The sequence below is a fragment of the Talpa europaea genome (genome assembly GCF_964194135.1).
Source record: "Talpa europaea genome assembly, chromosome: 9".
NCBI classification, from domain to species: domain Eukaryota; kingdom Metazoa; phylum Chordata; class Mammalia; order Eulipotyphla; family Talpidae; genus Talpa; species Talpa europaea.
The window spans coordinates 104,907,957-104,928,614 of NC_140076.1; the positions used below are offsets into that span (position 1 = coordinate 104,907,957).

The 20,658-nt window shown below is 40.2% G+C and overlaps 1 protein-coding gene across 6 annotated transcripts in view; it reads left to right on the plus strand.

Moving 5' to 3' along the window:
• NTNG1 (netrin G1) overlaps positions 1-20,658 on the plus strand; it is a gene marked incomplete at both ends in the record, with an annotated part of 297,916 nt that overhangs the window by 202,572 nt on the left and 74,686 nt on the right. For all 6 annotated transcript variants that reach the window (XM_084243681.1, XM_084243679.1, XM_084243682.1 and 3 more), the window contains one exon: positions 15,263-15,435. In XM_084243681.1, the coding sequence (XP_084099807.1) occupies positions 15,263-15,435 (173 nt within the window). The remainder of the gene's footprint in view (positions 1-15,262; positions 15,436-20,658) is intronic.

Consider the following 20,658-nt stretch of genomic DNA (forward strand, 5'->3'; position numbering starts at 1 on the left):
CTGGTCACTATTAGTGTTCCTTCCCACAACCAAAATGATGACAAGAAGCATGAAGACGAGGTTGGGGATGGTAATAATGCCAGACTCGTGTACTATGTGCCAAGCACTGTTTTGAAACACTATGAAGATAGTAGTTTGTTGTTCTTCGTAGCAACCTTTATGATTTAGACAATTTTGTTACCCAGTTTTACAGATGAGGAAATTGAGGCACATAAACATTAAGTAACCTGCCCAAGGCCACACTCACTACAAGAAAATAGTAGAGACAGAATCTAATTCGGACTTGAAACCAAGGACCAGAATGTAAGTTTGGATTCTAATGCATTTGAACAAGTTATGTCTATAATAAGGATGTTTCATTAGCTATCATCCTATTTCTGGAGAATTCTCAGGCTGGGTCAGTTAGGAGGTATAGGCGCCTCCCCAAACACCCCAGGTGGGGGGTCAGAGCAGGGTGGAGCAATCAGTGAAGCCCTTACCTGAAGCATTCGTGGTTCAGTGATCAGATTCTCATGGAAAACATTTTATATATGTGACAGCATTCATTCTTGAGTAAAGGACCAGCAGACACGGAGAGTGGGTACTGGGAGCTGCTTCTTCTTGGGAAAGTGGTTGGTTGATTGCTGTGGTCTTTGATCTAATCTCGCCTATATGATCTATCAGGATCCCTGTTTTGTTGGTGTCCTGAGTTCAATTGCAACAGGGGTGTGTGTCGGTGTCTCCACACTCACAAGCAATTCACAGACACTAGACTGGTGTCTCAGAGAATTCAACTCAAATCTGATGCTGTCTATCCAGCAATAGTGTCAGGTTTCACAGGTTAAAGTCTCCATCTCCTAAGACCTTTCTTCACTTCCAATGCCAGTCACAAGTCCTAGGCAGTTACCTGTGCTTCAGCCAGACAGCTACAGATTGGGGTTTTCCACAACCCCTTCTCAGACTTGAGTTGCCATTACAAACCCAGATTGTTATCTGTGCGTCTGACCATCTGATTATTAAATCAGAGATTCCCGGCACACCCTCAGCAGATTTGATTTGATTAATTTGCCAGAGTAGCCCACAGATATGTACAGGTTTGTGTAGGGCAGGTATAAGAAAAGGATCCAAAGCACCAATGCCTTCTCCTGGTTTGCCATTCTCCCCAAATATGTTCTAAGGAACCCCTCCTTTTCAACTTTTGGAGCCTTCATCACTTAGACTTGTTGACAGACTCATTGCAATTGAGCTCAACTTGCAGCCCCTCTCTCCTCCCTGAAGATGAAGGGCTGGACTGGAAGTTTCTACCTTCCAATCAGTGGATAGTTCTCCTGGCAACACACTCCATCCTCTGCTGCTTTCCAAAAGTTACCTTCATTAACATAATAAAAGACACCTTTATCGTTCACAGCACTTAGGAAAGTCTAAGAATTTGGGGATCAGGAACTGTGGATGAAGATGAAATATATATGAGAAATATATTTTTGTCATCTGAATGACCAAAATAACTATTTCCTGTAAATCACAAGGCTGCAGTTCCTTTCTATGGCCCACTAACTCCTTTCTGGCTCCTTCCTTTCTGCCTTCCTAGTTCTTGGTTCCCCTGAGATGAGGATTTGAATGCAAATAGTCTATTTGGGAAATAATTCCAGAAACCACAGTGAGTGAATGGGAAGTAAACAGCACTGAAGGTCCTGTTCTCAGAACCATCTCCCTAAGAGGCAGGGAAACTGGAGTATTTATCCTCACACGTCCCTCCTTCACTGCCTGAATGTTCCTCTGGGGTGTTAACTCACTGCTGGCAAATGCAACTTACTCTTCAAGAACCAAGCATGACGAGGCCAGAGACCAGGATGTTGGCTGTGGGGAGCTGTCTGTTGGGATGATGATGCTTTTACTGCAATTTCTAATTTTTCATACACAAAACCCTGACCCCTTCTCTTTTCCTTCCTATCAAATTATTTTAATAACCCCTTAACACCATCCCCAGGATATTTGGTGAAGTAAAATCAGAGTGGAAACAGCTCAGGTTTTAAACATTTGAGAGAAAAAAATATGGCTTAATTTGTTTAAAGTATTACTAACGGGATTGGGGGAGAGGGAGGCAGGGAGATGTGTAAAGAAAAGCTGTTATGTTCCCATATGAAAACAAGTGTGGTTTTATATCCTACTACATGTAAACTCTCTAGGTCCGTATTTTTCTGTTATCTGTAAAATGGGAACACTGATATACACCTCTCCTCTCTCTCTCTGTCCCTCTCCTCCCTCCAAAGTTGCTATATAGATTAACTAAACATCCTTAGGCAAATGCACTATTGCACTTGCACATTTAAGCACAAAATGAACTCAATAATGCTAGCTAATTTACTGTTATTTTTCTGATTCTGCATTTCCACAGTGAAGGGATGGGGTTGGATGGTCTTCAAATAAGTATTGATGAGTTTACTCTGTACCAGACACCCTGAAAGGCCCTTTGCATGAACTGGGGGTGGGGCTCTGTCCATCACCTGATCTCATCAAGTTCACAGTCCTGGCTCCTCTCTTCCACACCACAAGCACCAGTTTCCTCTTATCTTCCTGTTCAATATATAACAAAAACAGAAGCCCAAAAACAGACCAAAGCCATCAATTCAAAGAAATTAGCCCCACAAAGCAGGTAGAACATAAGTCAATCAGTTATCTATTGAATCAAGGTCTCTCTTATTTTTTTTCAGATTTATTTTATTTATTTATTTATTTATTTATTTATTTATTTATTTATGCATACAAGAACTGAGGTTAGGCCAGAGGTGCGGGGAGGTGAGAGGATTCACCAGAGTTAGAGAGGGGAGCAGTCAGGTGGATTGACTGAAATACACTGCTGAGGGGCACAGGGGGCGAGACAGGAGAGGTCTGCTGTGCCATGTGGGTCCACTCCCTGGCTGGGGATTGAACTCATGGTGCAGTGGCTGGTTATAGCTTCAGAGTTCTGAGACGTAACCTCTTGCACCACCAGGGAGGCCCTGAACCAAGTTCTCCTTATTATGTATCATTTGACTCTAAATGATGATCATGATCCATATTAAAGTTTTTAGTCTAGGACCTCCCTAGTGGCACAAGGGGTTAAGACACAACCTATGAAGCTATCTGTAGTCACTGCAGCAGAAGTTCGATCCCGGCCAGCCAGGGAGCATCCCACATGGTGCAGCAGACCTCTCCTGTCTCGCCCGCTGTGCCCCTCAGCAGTGTATTTCAGTCAGTCTGCCTGTTCTGTTCCCTACTCTGTCTCTGGTGAATCCTCTCACGCCCCACATCTCTGGCCTGTACCCCAGTTCTTGTATTCATAAATAAATCTCTAAAAAAATAAATTTTAGTCCACTTTAAACATCACCTCTAATTTAAATATTCTCTCCTATTTGGTACATATCCCACTGCTGAATAATTAGCCATATAGGTAGAAATACTGCATGCATTGGCTATGAATACAAGAGTGTTGCTACATCCAGGTTATGAACCCATGCTGTCTAGTTATTTTGCTCCTGTTATCTTTCCTATCTGTTAGATCCTTTCAGAATTCATTGCTGTTCTTCATTTCTATTCTTAGGGGTCTTTGTTTCTTTACATTACATCACTTTATTTCTAAAGTGGCACCATTTGGGTCATCAGTCATAGGCCACAGCAAGTAATATTAGACTCCATTTGGTGAGTGGGATTTTTCTCCTTTTTTCTCCTGTTCTCCCTTTTTTTTATTTTGGTCTTTAAACTTCAACTTTTTCAAGGCTTGTTAACAAAAGTAGGCCATCAAATAATGGCAAGAAAAACAAAGGCTTCGCCAGGTGCACCCTTCTCTGTTGGATATTATTTTATTTCTCAGAAAAGAGAGAATTAGAAGAAAGCTATTTCCCCCAATTTTCTATACCACCCAGGGGAATCTAATTCAATTTCCTCTCAAATTTTGTACTGAAAAATAAAAGCATACAATCAAGTTGCTATAGTGTATTTTTTGCCCAGGTTTGATTTTTTTAATTAATATTCCTAGTCCTAAAGCTATTTATTCTGCCTCATCTATTTTTAATGATTCTGATATAGCTATTTGAAGAACCAAGACCTTTTTTCCAAGTGGCCAGGAATATATACTTAAGTGATCAACTTGCCTAGTGATATAACCTGATCGAGGTATCCTACAGTGTCAGGCAACTCTTGGTCCAGAAGCCAGAACCTTGCTGAATCCTGGCTTTGCAGAGCACAAGAGAATAGGTTGATTTCTGCCTTCTATCCCTTTTTTTTCCACTTTCTCCTAGACAAAGGCAGAATTATATTTTAAACCAGAAAGTGCATCTGAAATTATCACGCTATGGTTTGTATCAAAATGTAAGTAAAAAAAAAAAAAGGTGAAAAATTGTTTCACTTATATGGCTCTAGAAAGAGAAAAAAAACAAGGAGTGAAATCTAACATAGTGGTTGGTTCTCATAAGCCACAGAATGAATGGGAATAAAAGTCACCTGAATATGTTAAAATCCTTATAATTGATTCTTATATCAGGAACTCCAGCTGTCTTAATCAGGATGTGGCTTGTCTTCTCAATGAGAATGCAGGGGAGGCCTTCCAAATGGGGACTCCTGCAACTGAAAAAAAAAAAACCAAACAAACCAGCATCAGACATTGGTTTCCTTCAAGCCCCCAGCTTCCCCATCATTAAATGGAACTTCCTTTCTCATGGCCTGGGAGAATGAGTGGTTTTGTTTTCCCACAGGTTTTAATTATTTATTTATTTATTTTTGCGATCTGTTTCTTTTTCTTTAATATTTTTTTTATTTCTTACATCATTGTTCATTTTTAAACAATATTTGCTTCCCTCCACCCCCTCAGGTGCAATCCCCATAGAGTTTCCTTCACCAATGCACCCGCACCATCACCTCAGTACCCTGTGCTGCTCCCTCCCTCCCTCTGATCCCTCTTCCTCCTCCTGCCCTGCAAGATGTCTCTGGTTTATAATTGTCTGCTTTTGCTTTGTTGTGTTTTGTACTGTTATTATTTTTTTACATGGATGTCTTATTGGGTTCCTCTATATTCCTGCTATAAGTGAAACCATCCGATATTTTTTTTTTCCTTCTGGCTTATTTCACTGAGCATAATTCCTTCTAGCTCCATCCACGATGCTGCAAATGGCATGAGTTTATCTTTTTTGATTGCTGAATAATATTCCATGGTGTATATATACCACATCTTCCTGATCCAGTCATCTATTTTTAGGCATTTGGGTTATTTCCAGGTTTTGTCTGTTGTAAATAGTGCTGCAATAAGCATAGGTGTACAGGTGCTCTTTTGGGTCAATGTTTTTCCCACATGTTTTACTGAGGAAGGTAAGGGCATGTGAAGGACTTTCAGATAGATACCCAACCCACAAACTTGCCCACTTTTATTGATATTTATTATCTACCAGAATCTGCAATATATACTTTATATAGGCTATTTCATCTAGTCTTGTTTTCTCTTTTGAAATACTTTACTTTAAAAAAAAAAAGGTATTATTTGTTAAATTATTTCTACTAAAGTAGCATTGGTTTATAAAAATGTGTATTTTAGGGCCTCCCCATTGGTGCAGCAGTTGAGTGCTGGGTTGCGAAGCTGCCCACAGCCTCTGCAGTGCCGGTTCGATCCCCGGCTGCTCCCCGCCCACCGAGGAGGGTCCCGCATGGCGCGCAGACCTCTCCTGCCGCCCGCTGCTACCCTCAGCAGTGTACTTCGGTCTTCTGCCTGCTCTGCTCCCCGCTCTGGCTCTGGTGAATTCTCTCACCCTCCTGCGCTTCTTTAATTATTTATAATATTTTTTTTATTTATTCCTCTTGGCTTCATGCCATTTTATTTTTTTTTAAATAATAAATTTTATTTTTATATTCCCCCATACAATTGCAATCCCCCCATTCTGACCCCAATCCTTCCCCTCCCGCCCCCCACACCCCAAAAAGTGTCTCTGGTTCATAGTTTTTTGTTGATTTTGATTTTCACTTTCTTATATTCATTTTCCTGGTCCCTTATTTAAGTTCTCTAGATTCCTGCTATGAGTGAGACCATCCGGTATTTTTCTTTTTCTTTTTGGCTTATTTCGCTGAGCATGATCCCTTCCAGCGCCATCCATGTTGCTGCAAATTGCATGTGTTTATCTTTTTTGAATGCTGAGTAATATTCCATGGTGTATATGTACCACATCTTCTTGATCCAGTCATCTATTTTTGGGCATTTGGGTTGTTTCCAAAGCTTAGCTATTGTAAACAGTGCTGCTATAAACATAGGGGTGCAGGTGCTCTTTGGAATTGATGTTTCTGTGTCCTTTGGGTAAATACCTAGGAGTGGAATTGCTGGATCCTATGGAAGCTCTATGTTTAGTAGGTCCAGAAATCTCCACACAGCTCTCCACAGTGGTTGGACCAGTTTGCACTCCCACCAACAGTGCAGAAGAGTTCCTTTTTCTCCACACCCTCGCCAACATTTGTTGTTGCTAGTTTTTTTAATATGTGCCATTCTCACTGGTGTGAGATGGTATCTCATGGGAATTATTTATAATAAATAAATTTTAAAAAATAATTAAATCTTAAAAAAAACCCTGTATTTTAGTGCTATAGCTTCACACATCTTCAAATGTATGCTATCAGTCCATGCCCATCACCAAAGCCTCATTCATTCCGTACCACAATTCACTGGGTGACCCCTATGTCCCGTCTCCCTACCCTCTTCCTCTGGTAGCCTCATTTATGCAGTCAGATTTCTAGGGTTTGTTTTGGTTTAGATTTGTCTGTTGCTTTGTTTTCTTTCTCTGTATTCCCCATATGAGTGAAACCATATAGTATTTTTCTTTCTCCTTCTGACCTATTTCATTTAGCATCATCCCCACCACTTCCACAAATCGCCAGAATTCCTCTTCTTTTGTAACTGAGCAGCATTCCATTGTGCCTATAAACCACATCTTCTTTACCCACTTATCTTCATAGCAATCCTGTACCATAGGTAAGAATCGTCCCATGCTATAAGTGAGAAAACTGAGACTCACATGGGGACATCCAGCAGGTCCACAGTAAAGTTAGGACTTGAACTCAGACCATTTGTCCCGAGAGTCCAAGCCCTTAATACTGTGCTGTCCTCTCTCTCTTATAAAATCTGATACTTGAACACTCATAATTTGTATTTCTGGGACAGGAGACCACCAAATTTTCTGTTTCCTCAAAAGGGATGAGAATGTAAAAGTTGACCATGCATATATTAAGCATCTAGGTCACCTATTAATTACCAAATGAACTTGGATTAGATTAGTTTTAATTTAACATGTTTTTTACTCCCCTCCCTATGCCCTGCCTCATTCTTCAGATTGATTGGCTGTGCAGAGACAGTGGCAGTCTGGATTGCCTTAATTATCTTGTTCTGACTTTTATCTTTCAGCACCTCTTATCTAACAGATTTCTCATGAGTGTAGTAAACGGGTCACAGAGCACCATCATATACCTGCTCCAATCTCAGACAATGCATTAGCTCAAATTTATAAGCTCCTATTTTTATTTTATATCATGGTACTCTAGACTCCCTGGCAAGCTTTAGAAATAGAAAAAGGCTATTTTTAATATTATCTAAAAGACCCAGCAGTTTAGTGAATCATGTAATCTGATGCTTCACTATGGGTAAGTTTAGGGTCTCAAGTAAGGTTTAAATGGAAACTTTTAGAGGCTTTTTAAAATGCCATCAGGATGGATGCCTAAGTCATTTATTGCTTAAATGTGTAAGGGGGGCTCCTGATCCTTGTTCTGTTAACTTTCGGAGCAAACCAATTGCCTCAAATATTTAAAAAAAAATGTAAGGTAACAGTGTCTGTGATGAACTGATCAAGATCTCAGGTTTTATTTTACACTCCAAGGGAAAATTTTCTAGCAATATATTTCTATGCTTCAAAAAATTAAAAATAAAAAATAGGTTTATGCCCATCAGTTTTCAAAAACAATTCTTTCAGGAACAGAGCTCCTGAAAGAAAGCCTCCATCAGCCATATTAGGTAGTCATTACATAGTGACAGCACGAGCTCAAGGGCCATGTAGAAATCTGCCCTCTGGATTTGCAAGGGGGCTTCCTAGAATCTTGACAGCTCTTTTTTCATGAAACTTCTCCTGTAATGTCAAATCCAAGCACAGGTTGGATTCCAGCCTTTTTGTTAGCCCGTGAATATGTGTCTGCTTTCAAATATTATCTTGTAAGCAGATAAATATTTCACATTGGCCTTTGGCTATTGCATAGTTTGGATGAAGCACATCTTCTGAAAACATTTTTTTAACTTAGCAGTAATAATTACAATTAGACTCTGAGTTTTATTAAAAAAGGAAAGAGTCATAGAAGGCTGAAAAGGTTGGAGCCCTTTCTTTCCTGTGGGATCAGGTTCAGACCAGGTCCATTTGGCATTTGAGATCTGGACTTTTAAGATTATACTAAATAATACAGGTGATATATTTATTAAGTATTTCTTTTATACCTGGTGCTATGTCCAGATAGAAATTCAGATGAATATGAGAGAGACTATCCCTTAAACAGTGTAGAAGTTTGTTTTTCTCTCCTTGCAGTGAGGAGGTGGTGACTCGCTTCACATCCTCACCTACATTCACCTTTCCCTGTCTACAGTGGTGGTTGTCTGAGGTCTTGGTTCTGCTCTCCATAGGTTTTGCCTTAGTAACTGTCCTTGTGACCCAAGATGGCGCTACACTGTGTTCATGTTCCAAATCAGAAACGGAGGGGGGGGGTGTACACCCCCTGCTCCTCAAGGACCAATAAGAATATCACAGACAACCCTTCTGCTAATAGCTCATTGGCAGAACATAGTCACATGGCCACTTACTCAAGTTGCTGCTGGGAAATGCAGCAGGAAGAAGGACTAATACATCAATGAGCAGTCCTTAACTCATTGTGTGGTGTCATTTAATGCTCCCCCTCAATCCTTAGGAGATCTTAGGGATTAGGACTGAGACCCAATTCCATGAGGCCTCTCACAGTGCTATCCACAGAACATGGAATTAGTTAAGGCTTATGGAATGAATAGGCAGTAGTAACTATAGGAATAATAATAATAACAACAACAAACATTTATTAATAAGTTTGTCAGATGCAGTTTTAAGGATAAGCATGGATTATCTTATTCAAGCCCTAAAAGCATTCATTGAAACACCTCCATGTGCTGTCTCTGGTAGCTGAGGCCCAGCCTCACCTGGGAAGACACCAGGGCCCAGTTCTGGAGGCTGGCTGCCAGCAGCTCAATCCCCTGCTCCCTCTCCTGCTAGCTGGAAGACTTGGAATTCTTAACCCCTCATTATTCAAATGCATCATCTATAATTATTAGTGCCAATTTCACAGGATTGTGTGAAGTTTGTATGAAATGATGTGTGAAATATGCAAAAATGCACTTAACACAATGCCAGGTGCTTAAAAGGATTCAGTAAAGGTTAGCTCTGTAAATTGTTAAGTCACTCATTCATGGCCTCACAGCAAGTGAGTGGCAAAGGCAGGATTTTAAACTGAGGCTCTCTGATTCCGGCATCTTTATCTCTCAGTGATATTTCTACAGTTCTCCCATTTCAGGTAGTGTATTGAGGTGGGAACCAAAAATTCATATGTCACTGCTGCAGAGGCAGAAAACTTTGATAGAGGCATGTTGTAATTTATTACTTTTGAAAAAGGTGTCGGCAAAGTTTTGCTATTTGTGCTAACTTGTTTTCTAAAACATTTGTGTAGCAACACCAATTCAAGGCCAGGGGCATAACCAGAGAATGATCCAGATTTGGTTGTGCTTGAAACTTATAACCTCTGGTCCTCATTAAAGAAAACCTTTATTAATAAAAAATTTTAAAAAGAGCATCTTATTTTTAAGGTCTTCTTCAAGGTCTTGATACTTAAACTTCATTCATTTCATGGTGAATCACCCCTAGCACAGATGTAGTCTAAACTCATCTCAAAACAGCAAGCCTGGCTTCCCATCCTGTTTAGCTTCAGAAAGAGCCAGTTTCAAACTTCTTTGTCTCGGTACCTTTATTTGAAACACTAGTGATGGTCTAAATATACAGACCTCTAACTCACAGGAAATTCTGGTAGATAATATGCTTCCCGGAATAAATATATTAAATTATATAAGAAAAAAAACAGGCAGACTGTATGTGTTTTTTGTACCTACTGGCAGGTGGCAGAGATCTAAACGGTGGAGCCTTTTTATAAGCAAGATTAAATTGACTCGTGACAGCTGGTCACTAAAATACAGGAAGTGCAGACCTGGTTGAAAGCAAGAACATACAGGTTTTCATTAAGTTTGCATCACAGAATAGAACTTGCAGGTTTTTTTCCAGTCTGTCTTAGCGACGCCTTTATGTCACAGTGCATACAGTTTGTCACTTGCACCCCACTGGATCTTGATGGTAGAAGCAAGTCAATTAGTTCCGCAGTGGTGGTGAGAGTTCTGTGTGTGTAAACAGATTCAGAGACTAGGTTCCGCCCTCCACAACATCAGATATCTGGGTGCTAGTGAAGCCTGTTAGGTCTCTACTTGCACAGTTCCTCCCCCGCCTAATATGAGGGTGGGCGTGGGAGCATGATGGCCATGGAAGTGGATAATGAATCTGTCAGAGATGAGTAGATGTCATGGAAACCTGTCCTCCACCTAGCACCAGGCCTGAGGTCATAACACTAGGAATTGAGAGCAATCACTCTGCACCGTGAAATCCATTTTTCTCCGATGGAGAAGTCACACTGGCAAGGGCTTTAAATAAAGGATTTTAGCATCTGAGGGAATGGAGTGATAAGAATACACTGAGTTGTGGAAAGTGGAATGGAGCCCTTTCCAAACACAGGCCAATGTAAAGGGAACTCAGCCCCCATGTTCACATGCTTATCCTTTGCACGCCCAGTGACACAATGACCTAGGAAAGCCAGCCAGGAAGCTGAACTAGGTCAGCAAATACACTACTGGAGAAATTAGAGTTCTGGCCAGAACCCAAGCAATGCTTCACAAATTTCAACTAAACCAGGATAGTCATCACTGCATGAGGAATTATAGCTAATGGATGCACATTCTTGAATAATCAGACTGCGCAAATTCTGTGTTTTCCCTCTCCAAGCTGTGTTCTTAAGTTCTTCAAGCATTGATTCACCATAGCCCTTGTTAGCTTTCAGGTGTCTGAAAAATCCTCTGATATTTAAACTAAATTCATCTGGTAGTACAAGGTCTCACCAACTTTGTACAGTTCCCTTTGCCCAATAAAGTGTTACTTATGAAAACCAATGATGAGGCAATGTGACAGTCTATGACACCCATCATGGAGTGTTTGATTCAGTACAATACCTATTAATTGTCTATTTTTAGCCTACTATCATGCTAGACTCAGTAGAACAGACCCATGTAGTGTTTTCTTCCAGTGAGTTTACTTGCTTTTGTTTATTCATCAAGTATTTTTTAGCACCTTTTATGGGCCAACTAACTTGAAATGTGTGAAGGATGTTACAGTCTATAAAGCAGACAAGACTGCTGCTCCCAAGAGCTTACATTCCAGTGAAGGTGACAGAGGAAAAAGCAATGACAGAGGAAAGGGTACAGGTTTTTGCCTGTGATGGTTTTGCCTAGTGTCTGAGGAGCATGTAAGGAAAGGTGTCTTAGTGGCTCTGATAGCTGATCAGCAGATACTTCTTGGATGTCAACTAGGAGCCTCAGACTGAAATTTGCAAGTTGACTTTTGAATAGTAAGAATTATCCTGGTAAAAGAGGTGAGGTAGGAAATAGATTATTCTGGGCAGAAGGAACAGCTTATAAGATTTCCTGAAAGTGAGATTTATAGAACTGAATATAGAGTGGTGTAGATGAGGCCATGGAATGAACAAGAATAGGTTTCAGAGGGAATTGTAGGTCATGTTACAGAGCTTGGACTCTATTATGAGGATAGTGGGGAATATTTCAATGGTTCTAAGTCATAAATGACCCAGATATTTTTCTGCAAATGTTTATTTTCACTGCTGTGTTGAGATGGGGCTAGAGAGGATCATGGTTTAGAGGCAGTCATGTCTGTCTAGAAGTCTTGTAATAAATCAGATCAAAAATGATGATGATCTCAACTGGGGAAGTGGCCATGGCTAGAACTGTATATATTTGGGAATATCAGGAAGGAGGAATCTCAGAACCTGAAGAAAGACAGAATGATGACAGATTAGATATGATAGGAAAGGAAGACGGAGCAGTATTCTTGGCCAAGTGGCTGGAAAGTAGTCAGTTTACTGAGAAAATACAGATGGAGAATTAAGTAGGGAAAGGAAGCCAAAGAATTCAGATTGGGATGTGTTGAGTTTAACCTGTCAGGAAGCATTTCAATTAATAAATCTGAAGCCCAGGAGAGAGATCCTTGATGGATATTTAGGTCTAGGACTTCCCAACATGTTTATCACAAAATTTTCACTTGGTGGTCATGGAGGGAGGAGGTTACATGAATCCTTATGGGTTACAGGGTCTCTGAATTTCCTAAAGTGTTTTCAAATGTTTGAGCTTACTTTGTATGTTCAGTTTTGTCTAAGGAAAAAAAATGATGCAAATTTTCTTTAAAAGGCCTATAACTCAAAGGCAGTAAAGGATCACAGAGGACATTGAAGAGATAACTTTGATAACAGTGCCCAAGGAGCCCCATTAAGGCTGACTGTGCTAAGCCAGAACCCCAAGAACACACAGAAAAGGGTTCTGAAAATGAACTTGAGAATCCAACAGTGCCAGACAGTGTCAGGGGGAGAAGGTAGTGGTCAGTTAGAAAGAGTGAGTGAGTGAGAGGTGAGGGAAACAGGAGAGTTTTAAAGAGGTAGCTGGGGAACCAGGTGTGTGTCTTCCACTGGTAAGATGGGAGCAACTTATGTAACATAAGCATCTTAAAAACACAAATATCTTTAAATAACAATAAATCAAATCAAACACAAAGACGCATTTAAGGAAATCAGAATTGTTGAACCTTGGGTGTCTCCGATACTCAAGGAGAAATTACAAATTGAGTTGAGCCCTGAATGATTAATAAGCTTTTGGACAGATGAGGATGAGTCATTAATTAGAAGAAAGCCAAGAAAAATAAGATAAACATTCTTGTCACTCAAGAATATTTTCTCAGTTGAAATAAAGTATTTATGATGGACATTGCCTGTAACTGAGACAGTGACTACATAAGAAAGAAACAGTTACATGATATAGAATCAAATTCACAATTACTTCTTGCATTCTTTGTCTTCACACATGAGACCAGCGTACTGCTCGGGTCATGTTGTTCATTTCCTCATTTAGAATTTTTAACACCAGGTAGGATGCCAAATCAGTGTAAGCTGGTGCTTCTATCACTTAGGTTTCAAACATCCTCCCTATATATAAACACACCCATAAATAAAAGTGCTAATGTTGATTCTTTAATAGGTAACTTAACACAAGTAACTCCCTGCATAGAGGAGGTTATTGCCAGACCTAGCTCATAATTAAATGTTGTATATTTCGCTGATCTGATTTATTTTTCTCATCTTTTTGAAAGATTGTACAAATGCTAAATTGTAAAAAATTATTTAACATGTCTAACTTGAATAGGTATTGTTTAAATAGTAGCCTTCTGGTGTGTTCTAATTTATAACTATCCAGAAGGCAGAGGTTATAAATTGAAGTTGACCCCTAAAAAATCTGAGAATTGGGCTTACCCAGGGAGATTGGAGTCAGGGGCCACTGCTTTAGGGACCACACCTTGCAGTTAAGAAAGCCCAGCAGCCTCAGTAATAGACTTAGCTTCTCCCTTGCATCCTTGCCGTCAGTGTGGGTCACTGGTCCTAACAGATCATCAATGTGCAAGAGAGATATTTGGGTATTGCTGTGCAGAAACCAACTTTAGTTACATCTGCCTCAAAATGTAACAAACACCACATTATCTGCTGGTCTTTATGAAACTTGACTTTCTATATTTTTGTCCTACTACCTGGAAGAGATCAGACTTATTTAAAAAAACACACACAGGGTTTCCCTGGTGGCATAGGGTTAAAGTCTCAGCACTATCAAGCTATCCACAGCCACTGTAGCATGAGTTCGATCCCTGACTAGGGAACTACCCACATGGTGACGCAGACTACTACCCTCAGCAGTGTATTTCAGTGGATCTGTCTGTTCTGCTCCCCACTCTGTCTCTGGTGAACCCTCTCACCTCTCCGCACCTCAGGCCTGCACCCAGTTATTGTATGCATAAATAGATAAAAATAAATCTTAAAAAAAAAAACACCCACAGATAGCATTTTTGGGTCTCAGTCAACTGATCTTGCTCCTTTATCCCCAGATGGGTGTTGAGTCCTTTCCTTTGTGGAAACACATCCTGCCCTGCAGACTGACCTCTGCCACAGTCCTTCTGTCAACCTGGTTTTACTTTTTCAGGGGATGCAGCCTGTGCTTGCTTTGTTGTAATTTATAACCTGCTGCCTCAACAAATATCTATCTGGCCCTTGCAATTTTATCATCAAAGACTTTGGCTATAGGAATGCATTTTTGCTCAAATTGCATATTCCATTGTTGCCTCTCATATATCACAGCTTTATCCACCAGCACCAAAGAGAAGGCCTTTGCTAATGACTTCAAACCCCTGCCACATACAGGTTTCTATTTTCTAGGATTCTAAGCATCTTTTATCTGAGTCATTTGACCCATTTCTGAGAGAGCTTTCTGGTGACCTTATTTGCTATGGGAAGGAAATCTGAAGACTATTTACGTTATTTAGAAACCATGTAGAAAAACTCTTCTGATCTGAGAAAATGTCATTTTAAAACCCAGAATGAGAACACTGATTATAACTCTTGGGATCTAGAAAAATAAGTCTGAGTAGCAAATTGTTTTAATTGTTCTCTTTCTTAAAGAAGAATTGTTTTTCTAAGGGAAAACAGAATAGAACATTGTTCTCCAAACCCAGATGAAACTGTCATGGATCCAACAATGTCACAGAAAAACCTCTCTCCAGTGGCAATGTTATGGATTCCTGTTGGGAAGCCCTTGATTTCACAACACAGTTGTCTTGTGGGCAATTCAGACCCTCACTCAACCGAATGACAGCGTGTGGAAGGAGGAGAGCTTCCATCACTACCACCCCATGCCCTCTAAGATATTTCTGAGAACAATTGTGAAGGTCTGCAAAGAGCCTGTAGGTAGCACTCCAGCCTGCAGGTGTGAGAGCCCAAGCCCAGAAAACAGACGAGCAAAACCTGGATGACTAAGACCAACTTGACTTACAATGAACTCTTGTCTCTCTCTGCCCAGGTGCAAGTGTAACCTCCATGCCACTGTGTGTGTGTATGACAACAGCAAATTGACCTGTGAATGTGAACACAACACTACAGGTCCAGACTGTGGGAAATGCAAGAAGAATTATCAGGGCCGACCTTGGAGTGCAGGCTCGTATCTCCCCATCCCCAAAGGCACTGCAAATACCTGTGAGTAACTGCTTGGTAACACCATATTTTGTGCACGATGAGCTGATAGTTCCTCTCAATTTCACTTGCAATTATGCTTTTACTCCTCTACTATTTTTCCCTTCCTCTGCAAAATGCAACTAAAGCTCTTATCCCTATTTTACCACTTCACATGTAAGCACATTTCAGCACTTGGATCAGCTGTTAACTTCAGTCTCCCAACATTCACATTAAATGTGTTGGGAAATAATGGAAATCAAGGGAGCAATTATTTCCAAGTGGGTTAAACAGGAGGTGCTGTTTTTCTCCCCCAAATTAATTTCCTATGTCAAAGGTATTCAAATTCCCAACTCTAACTTAATGTTAAGCATAAATAACATACCAAAATTCGCTAAATGTTTACCATCCCATGCCCCATACCAGGTAACTTGAGCGTTGCTTTGTCCAGAAGATTGTTCCCTCTCCAATTTTAGCTAAGGCCTAACTTTGTCCAGTGAAGTAATTGACATTTTCCAAATCATAACAGCTGAGGTCATGCCTGATGTGTCCTAACAATAGAGGCTGCCATTAGCAAGATCATAGCAGGGATGTGGGTACCATATGAAGAAGAGGGATATTTGTGTGCAGTTGAGAAGAGCACAGACATCATCTGCATTTACAGGAGGCAGGAGAGAGGCCCCATAACCACTCATGTGAGTGACCCCGGAAATCTCTGACCATCCGGAGGGAAACACCCTCTGGCATGCTGGAGAGATGGCCATTTTTAGCAGCAGTTGCCCAATTCCACAGAGGGACTGATCAACCACTTGCAAAAGCCCAGAGATCACCCTCTTTGAAAAGTAGAGAAAGGGTGAGCTTGAAAATATAACCACTCAGGTGAGAAGTAACAGAAGCAGCAGGATGGTAAACGGCAGGGAATGAGAACCTGAAAAGCCACAGGCTCCTTGCAAAGCTAAGAATGTTATCAGGAACTTCAAAGCAGCAGCTGTGAGAAACGAAAACCTGAAAAATGAATATCACAGGAACCAGGACCTTATCAAGTTAAATATAAGAGTAATGGACCAAGTAACAAGCCATGGAGTGTGGGGGTATGAAATTATGATAAAACTTCTATGAAGCAGAACAAAAATCCCTTCAAAAGGTTAAAAAAAAATCCCTCTTTGTAAGAGTATTCAGTTTCTTTCTGTGTTAAGAAAAAACTGACAGTCTAGTTCCTAAAATTAATACATTAAACTCTGTTGAGCAAAAATGTTGATTTTTCAAGGTGATTTTATTAACAGGGACTATGTGGGCTCTGTTCCATTGCTGAGGACTATAGACTCACAGATTCAGTAGGAATCTCATGAGGCTATTTGTTTTGATGCCCTGTGGCTGGCTCCCTAAGAATCCCCATTGCCACAGTTGTCAAATTTAGTTTAAAGGTTTTCCAAAATGAAAATGGATCAGATTTCACTTTCAGTGCTGGCTGCCTCTTTAGTGGAACAGGAGGGAAGATGATCTTCACAGTCCTCCCTGGCCTTCTGGCTCATTTTCAGGACACCCCAACCTGTCAAGGGTACCAGATAGGCAGCTAGGGTGGGCTGCTGTGAAGCCTGAGCTTCTATTTTAACATGACCCTGTTCTTCTACCCATAGCTGTGCTTCAAAGTCTTTTATTTATTTCCAGACATTTTCACAGGGAATCCATTCTAGTGGCAGCCACACCTTTTTACTGCCATGGATTTCTTGTTATAATTTCTATAGAAATGATCTGCCTCTCCCTAGCTTTTTACATATTGCTGATCACCAAAAAAACTCCCTGGCCAGAGGCATGCAACCTCTTCAATTTTCCTTGTAGGTTCCACTGTCCAGTCACCCTTTAATTTTTGCTGACTTTCTCTCAACTTTAGACTTCCCAACTATTAAAAGAGGGAAATGAGGGCCTTCCTGGTGGCATGAGGGGCTAAATACCACATTATGAAGCAATCCACAGCCTCTGCAGCATGAGTTCACTCCCTAGCCAGCCTGGGAGAAACCCACATGGCGAGGCAGACCTCTCCTGTCTCGCCCACTGCTCCCCTCAGCAGTGTATTTCAGTCAGTCTGCCTGTTCTGTTCCCCACTCTGTCTCTGGCAGATCCTCTCACCCCCTGCATCTCTGGCCTATACCCTAGCTCTTTGTATGCATGAATAGATAAATCTTTAAAAAAAAAAAAAAAGAAAAAAGAAAAGAGGGAAATGAGAGAGGGATACATCAGTAAAAGTTGAATTCAATGTTTCCACCCTCAGGGCTGAAATTAGTTGAACGATGTTTAGAGATAATCTGCCCACCCTGGTCCAGTTCTACAATGTAAATAAATGCCTAAACTAAGTCTCTGACATATCACACTGTGCTTTGAAACCTCCAAGTGAAGAGAATAGTTTAGAGGTTTAATATACAGGTTCCAAGATCGAATCCCAGTTTATCTGTTCACTAGCTGTCTAACCTTGAAAAAGTAAACTGATCTCTCCACTGCTCAGTTTCTCATCTGTAATGTAAGGACAATATCAGTTCCTATCTCAGGAGTTTTGAGAGAATTGACCAAATCATTGCATAAAATATGCTTCGCATAACACCTGTCACAAAATAAGTGTTCAGAAATAACCTTACTTTTAAGATTTTTCCATGAGGCCAACTTGTCCATGATTGGGCAGGTTTCATTGCTATAGAAATTATTTCTTAGTGTTCGCATTGTCTACAAATTTCCAACTATTTCTTTTTCTCTATATGTAATAAAAAACTACATTGAGCTCAGTTTCTTTTCTTCTCTGTACTAATCATCACCAACTTTACTTTTACATAGATGTTCATCTTTCTTCCCTTTTTGCTTGCCCTTGAGGTCCTCTTATTTATTAGTGTGGTACTTTATGCCCAATACAGGGCTTCTAGAGCTATTACAATTTTCATTTCATATTGACTTTCCTTCATATCCACGTGTGACTCCACCTCCCCCCACCACACACACACACACACACACACACACATACGCTCACAATTCTAATTGCCTTCCCAGTCATCCTCTTTTATTAGGTCATGGCACATCCTAAGTGTCCCTATTGAAACAGGAATGTCAAGCCTGAGAAGTAACAACAGAGTTTCTCTCACCTCTGATCTACTAACATCAACTCCTCAGTGGTTTAGAAATAACACCCTTGTGGGATAATCTCTGGATTCAGCTGAATTTCAAGCAATCATGATAATTTTGGAATAGGAAGGTGAATTTCTACGTACTCTCAGCAAGATAACCAAGAGGCCTTCATCAAGTCAGTAAATCATAAGATCCACCTCCAAAGACACTCTGAGGCACCTTGAATTGGGGCCTGGCTGGGAGTATGCACCATGGGAGGCCCTGAGCTCTGCTACAGCTCCTCAGAGGTTTCTGTGAAAGAGATTGTAGCACAGGGAGAAAAGAATGCTCTAAAAAATAGCCACCCAACCTAGGAAACACATCACAGTTCCCTATACTTTCCACTCCAACAGACTTGGCAGAGGCAGAAGTCATAATTCTTATAGTAATATTCCTGCTCATGGTGCTCTTTATTCAAGACCCAGTTTGTGTTCTTGGTATTTTTAAGTTATATAGATGTGTATCAAAATCTCATCTTTATTTTTCTACAAAGCTGATGTTTTATCTGAATACATGATTTCTTCTTCCTATGGATCATCCTTCTATCTTTGATAGAATTCTATTTTGAATGTCCTTTCAATTTCATTTCAGTCTTCCAAATAGGTAGCAAATCTCCCCAACTTCATGCTTAATCATGAATCTCTTGATTCTTATTGTCCAGTTTATGAATAAAAGCATCAAGCAATAAAAGCATCAAGCAAGTTCTTTAAATTCTGATCCCTGTGCAATACCAGGTGATATTTTTATGTGGAAAGATGCCAAAAACTTAATAATCACTCTTTAGGAGCTACAGCTCTAAGAAAGATAATATAATATCATTTTACTTCTGCTTCCTAAACTATGTTCTACAATTTTTAAGAAAAATTTCATGGTCAAATAAGTTTGGAAAATGTTATTCCCTTTACTGACTGTTAACTATTTACATTCTTTTATTTAAAACATTAGAGAATACTATTGTAAAGTTAGCCATATTTCCCAGCATTTCCCAAACTTAATTGTTTGTGGAACACTTAATAACTTTCTATAAACACTCTTTGCGGGATTTGATGCTCTAAACAATTTTTTTAACCTAGTGATAGATACATCATGGAGACCAAGAGAAAACCCAGCTAATTCACCTGTATTCAATCTTTTACTTTCCTCTTACCTACCCAGTCTAATATTCTTCAAAGAAAAAGAATTACATTGGTCTGACATTGACATTATTTGTTTGTTCAGAAATCCAACTAGAATTGTTATACCATATCAAGAACTCCTCAGAGTGATGGAAAGTAATTTGATGATTGTTCTATTATTTTTTCTCCTATTAAATTTACATTGACCCGTTTGTATTTCCCCAGGTAGACACACGTGCATGTCATTATCCAGACAATTTCCTAAGTACTTTACATGCGTTAGTTCATTCTTAATTCTCAACACTCTTGTAAGGTAGATCCAATAATGTTCACTTTGCAGACTTCGGAAGCTGATGACTATCGAGGGATGGTATCTTGTTTAGAGCTAGTGAGGATGATAGTGAGGATCGGAGCAATGCTTGGTTCCAGGCAGGTCTTAGCTCCAAGGACTGTACAAGGCTCTGTATTGCTTCTCAGATTGGAGTACAGTGACCTGTTCTGTCCTCGCGAGGGTTTGGACTCCATTTGATACCCGTTTGAACTGTCTGAATTGTCTTTTCTACACCTACTCTCTCCTACTTTTCCTGGATCTCTGTACTTCAAAGAGCCTATCATAGGCTCCCGTTAAATCCTCACAGCAGCCCCATGGGATGTGTGCTGCTTTTTTTCCCACTTTCCAGAAAGGAAACATAGGTACTCGAGTTGAATGATTAAGTTGCCCTAGGACCCCCTAGTGAGTGTATGACATCTCAGCATTTAAGACTCAGGTCTCTGACTTCAGAAGCTAAAATACTAATAGTTTAAGAATGAAGCTCTATTTTAGTCTTGGTTCTTATAAGTGTTTGTGGGATTAATGCTTTGGAGAATGAATAAGGAAACCTAAATAATCCCATAATGTACATGCAGGCACATGACCTTGACCTTGCCAGGAACGTGGCCCTTTGCAAAATAGCGGCTCTAACACCAGGGCTTTCAGTCTTCCACA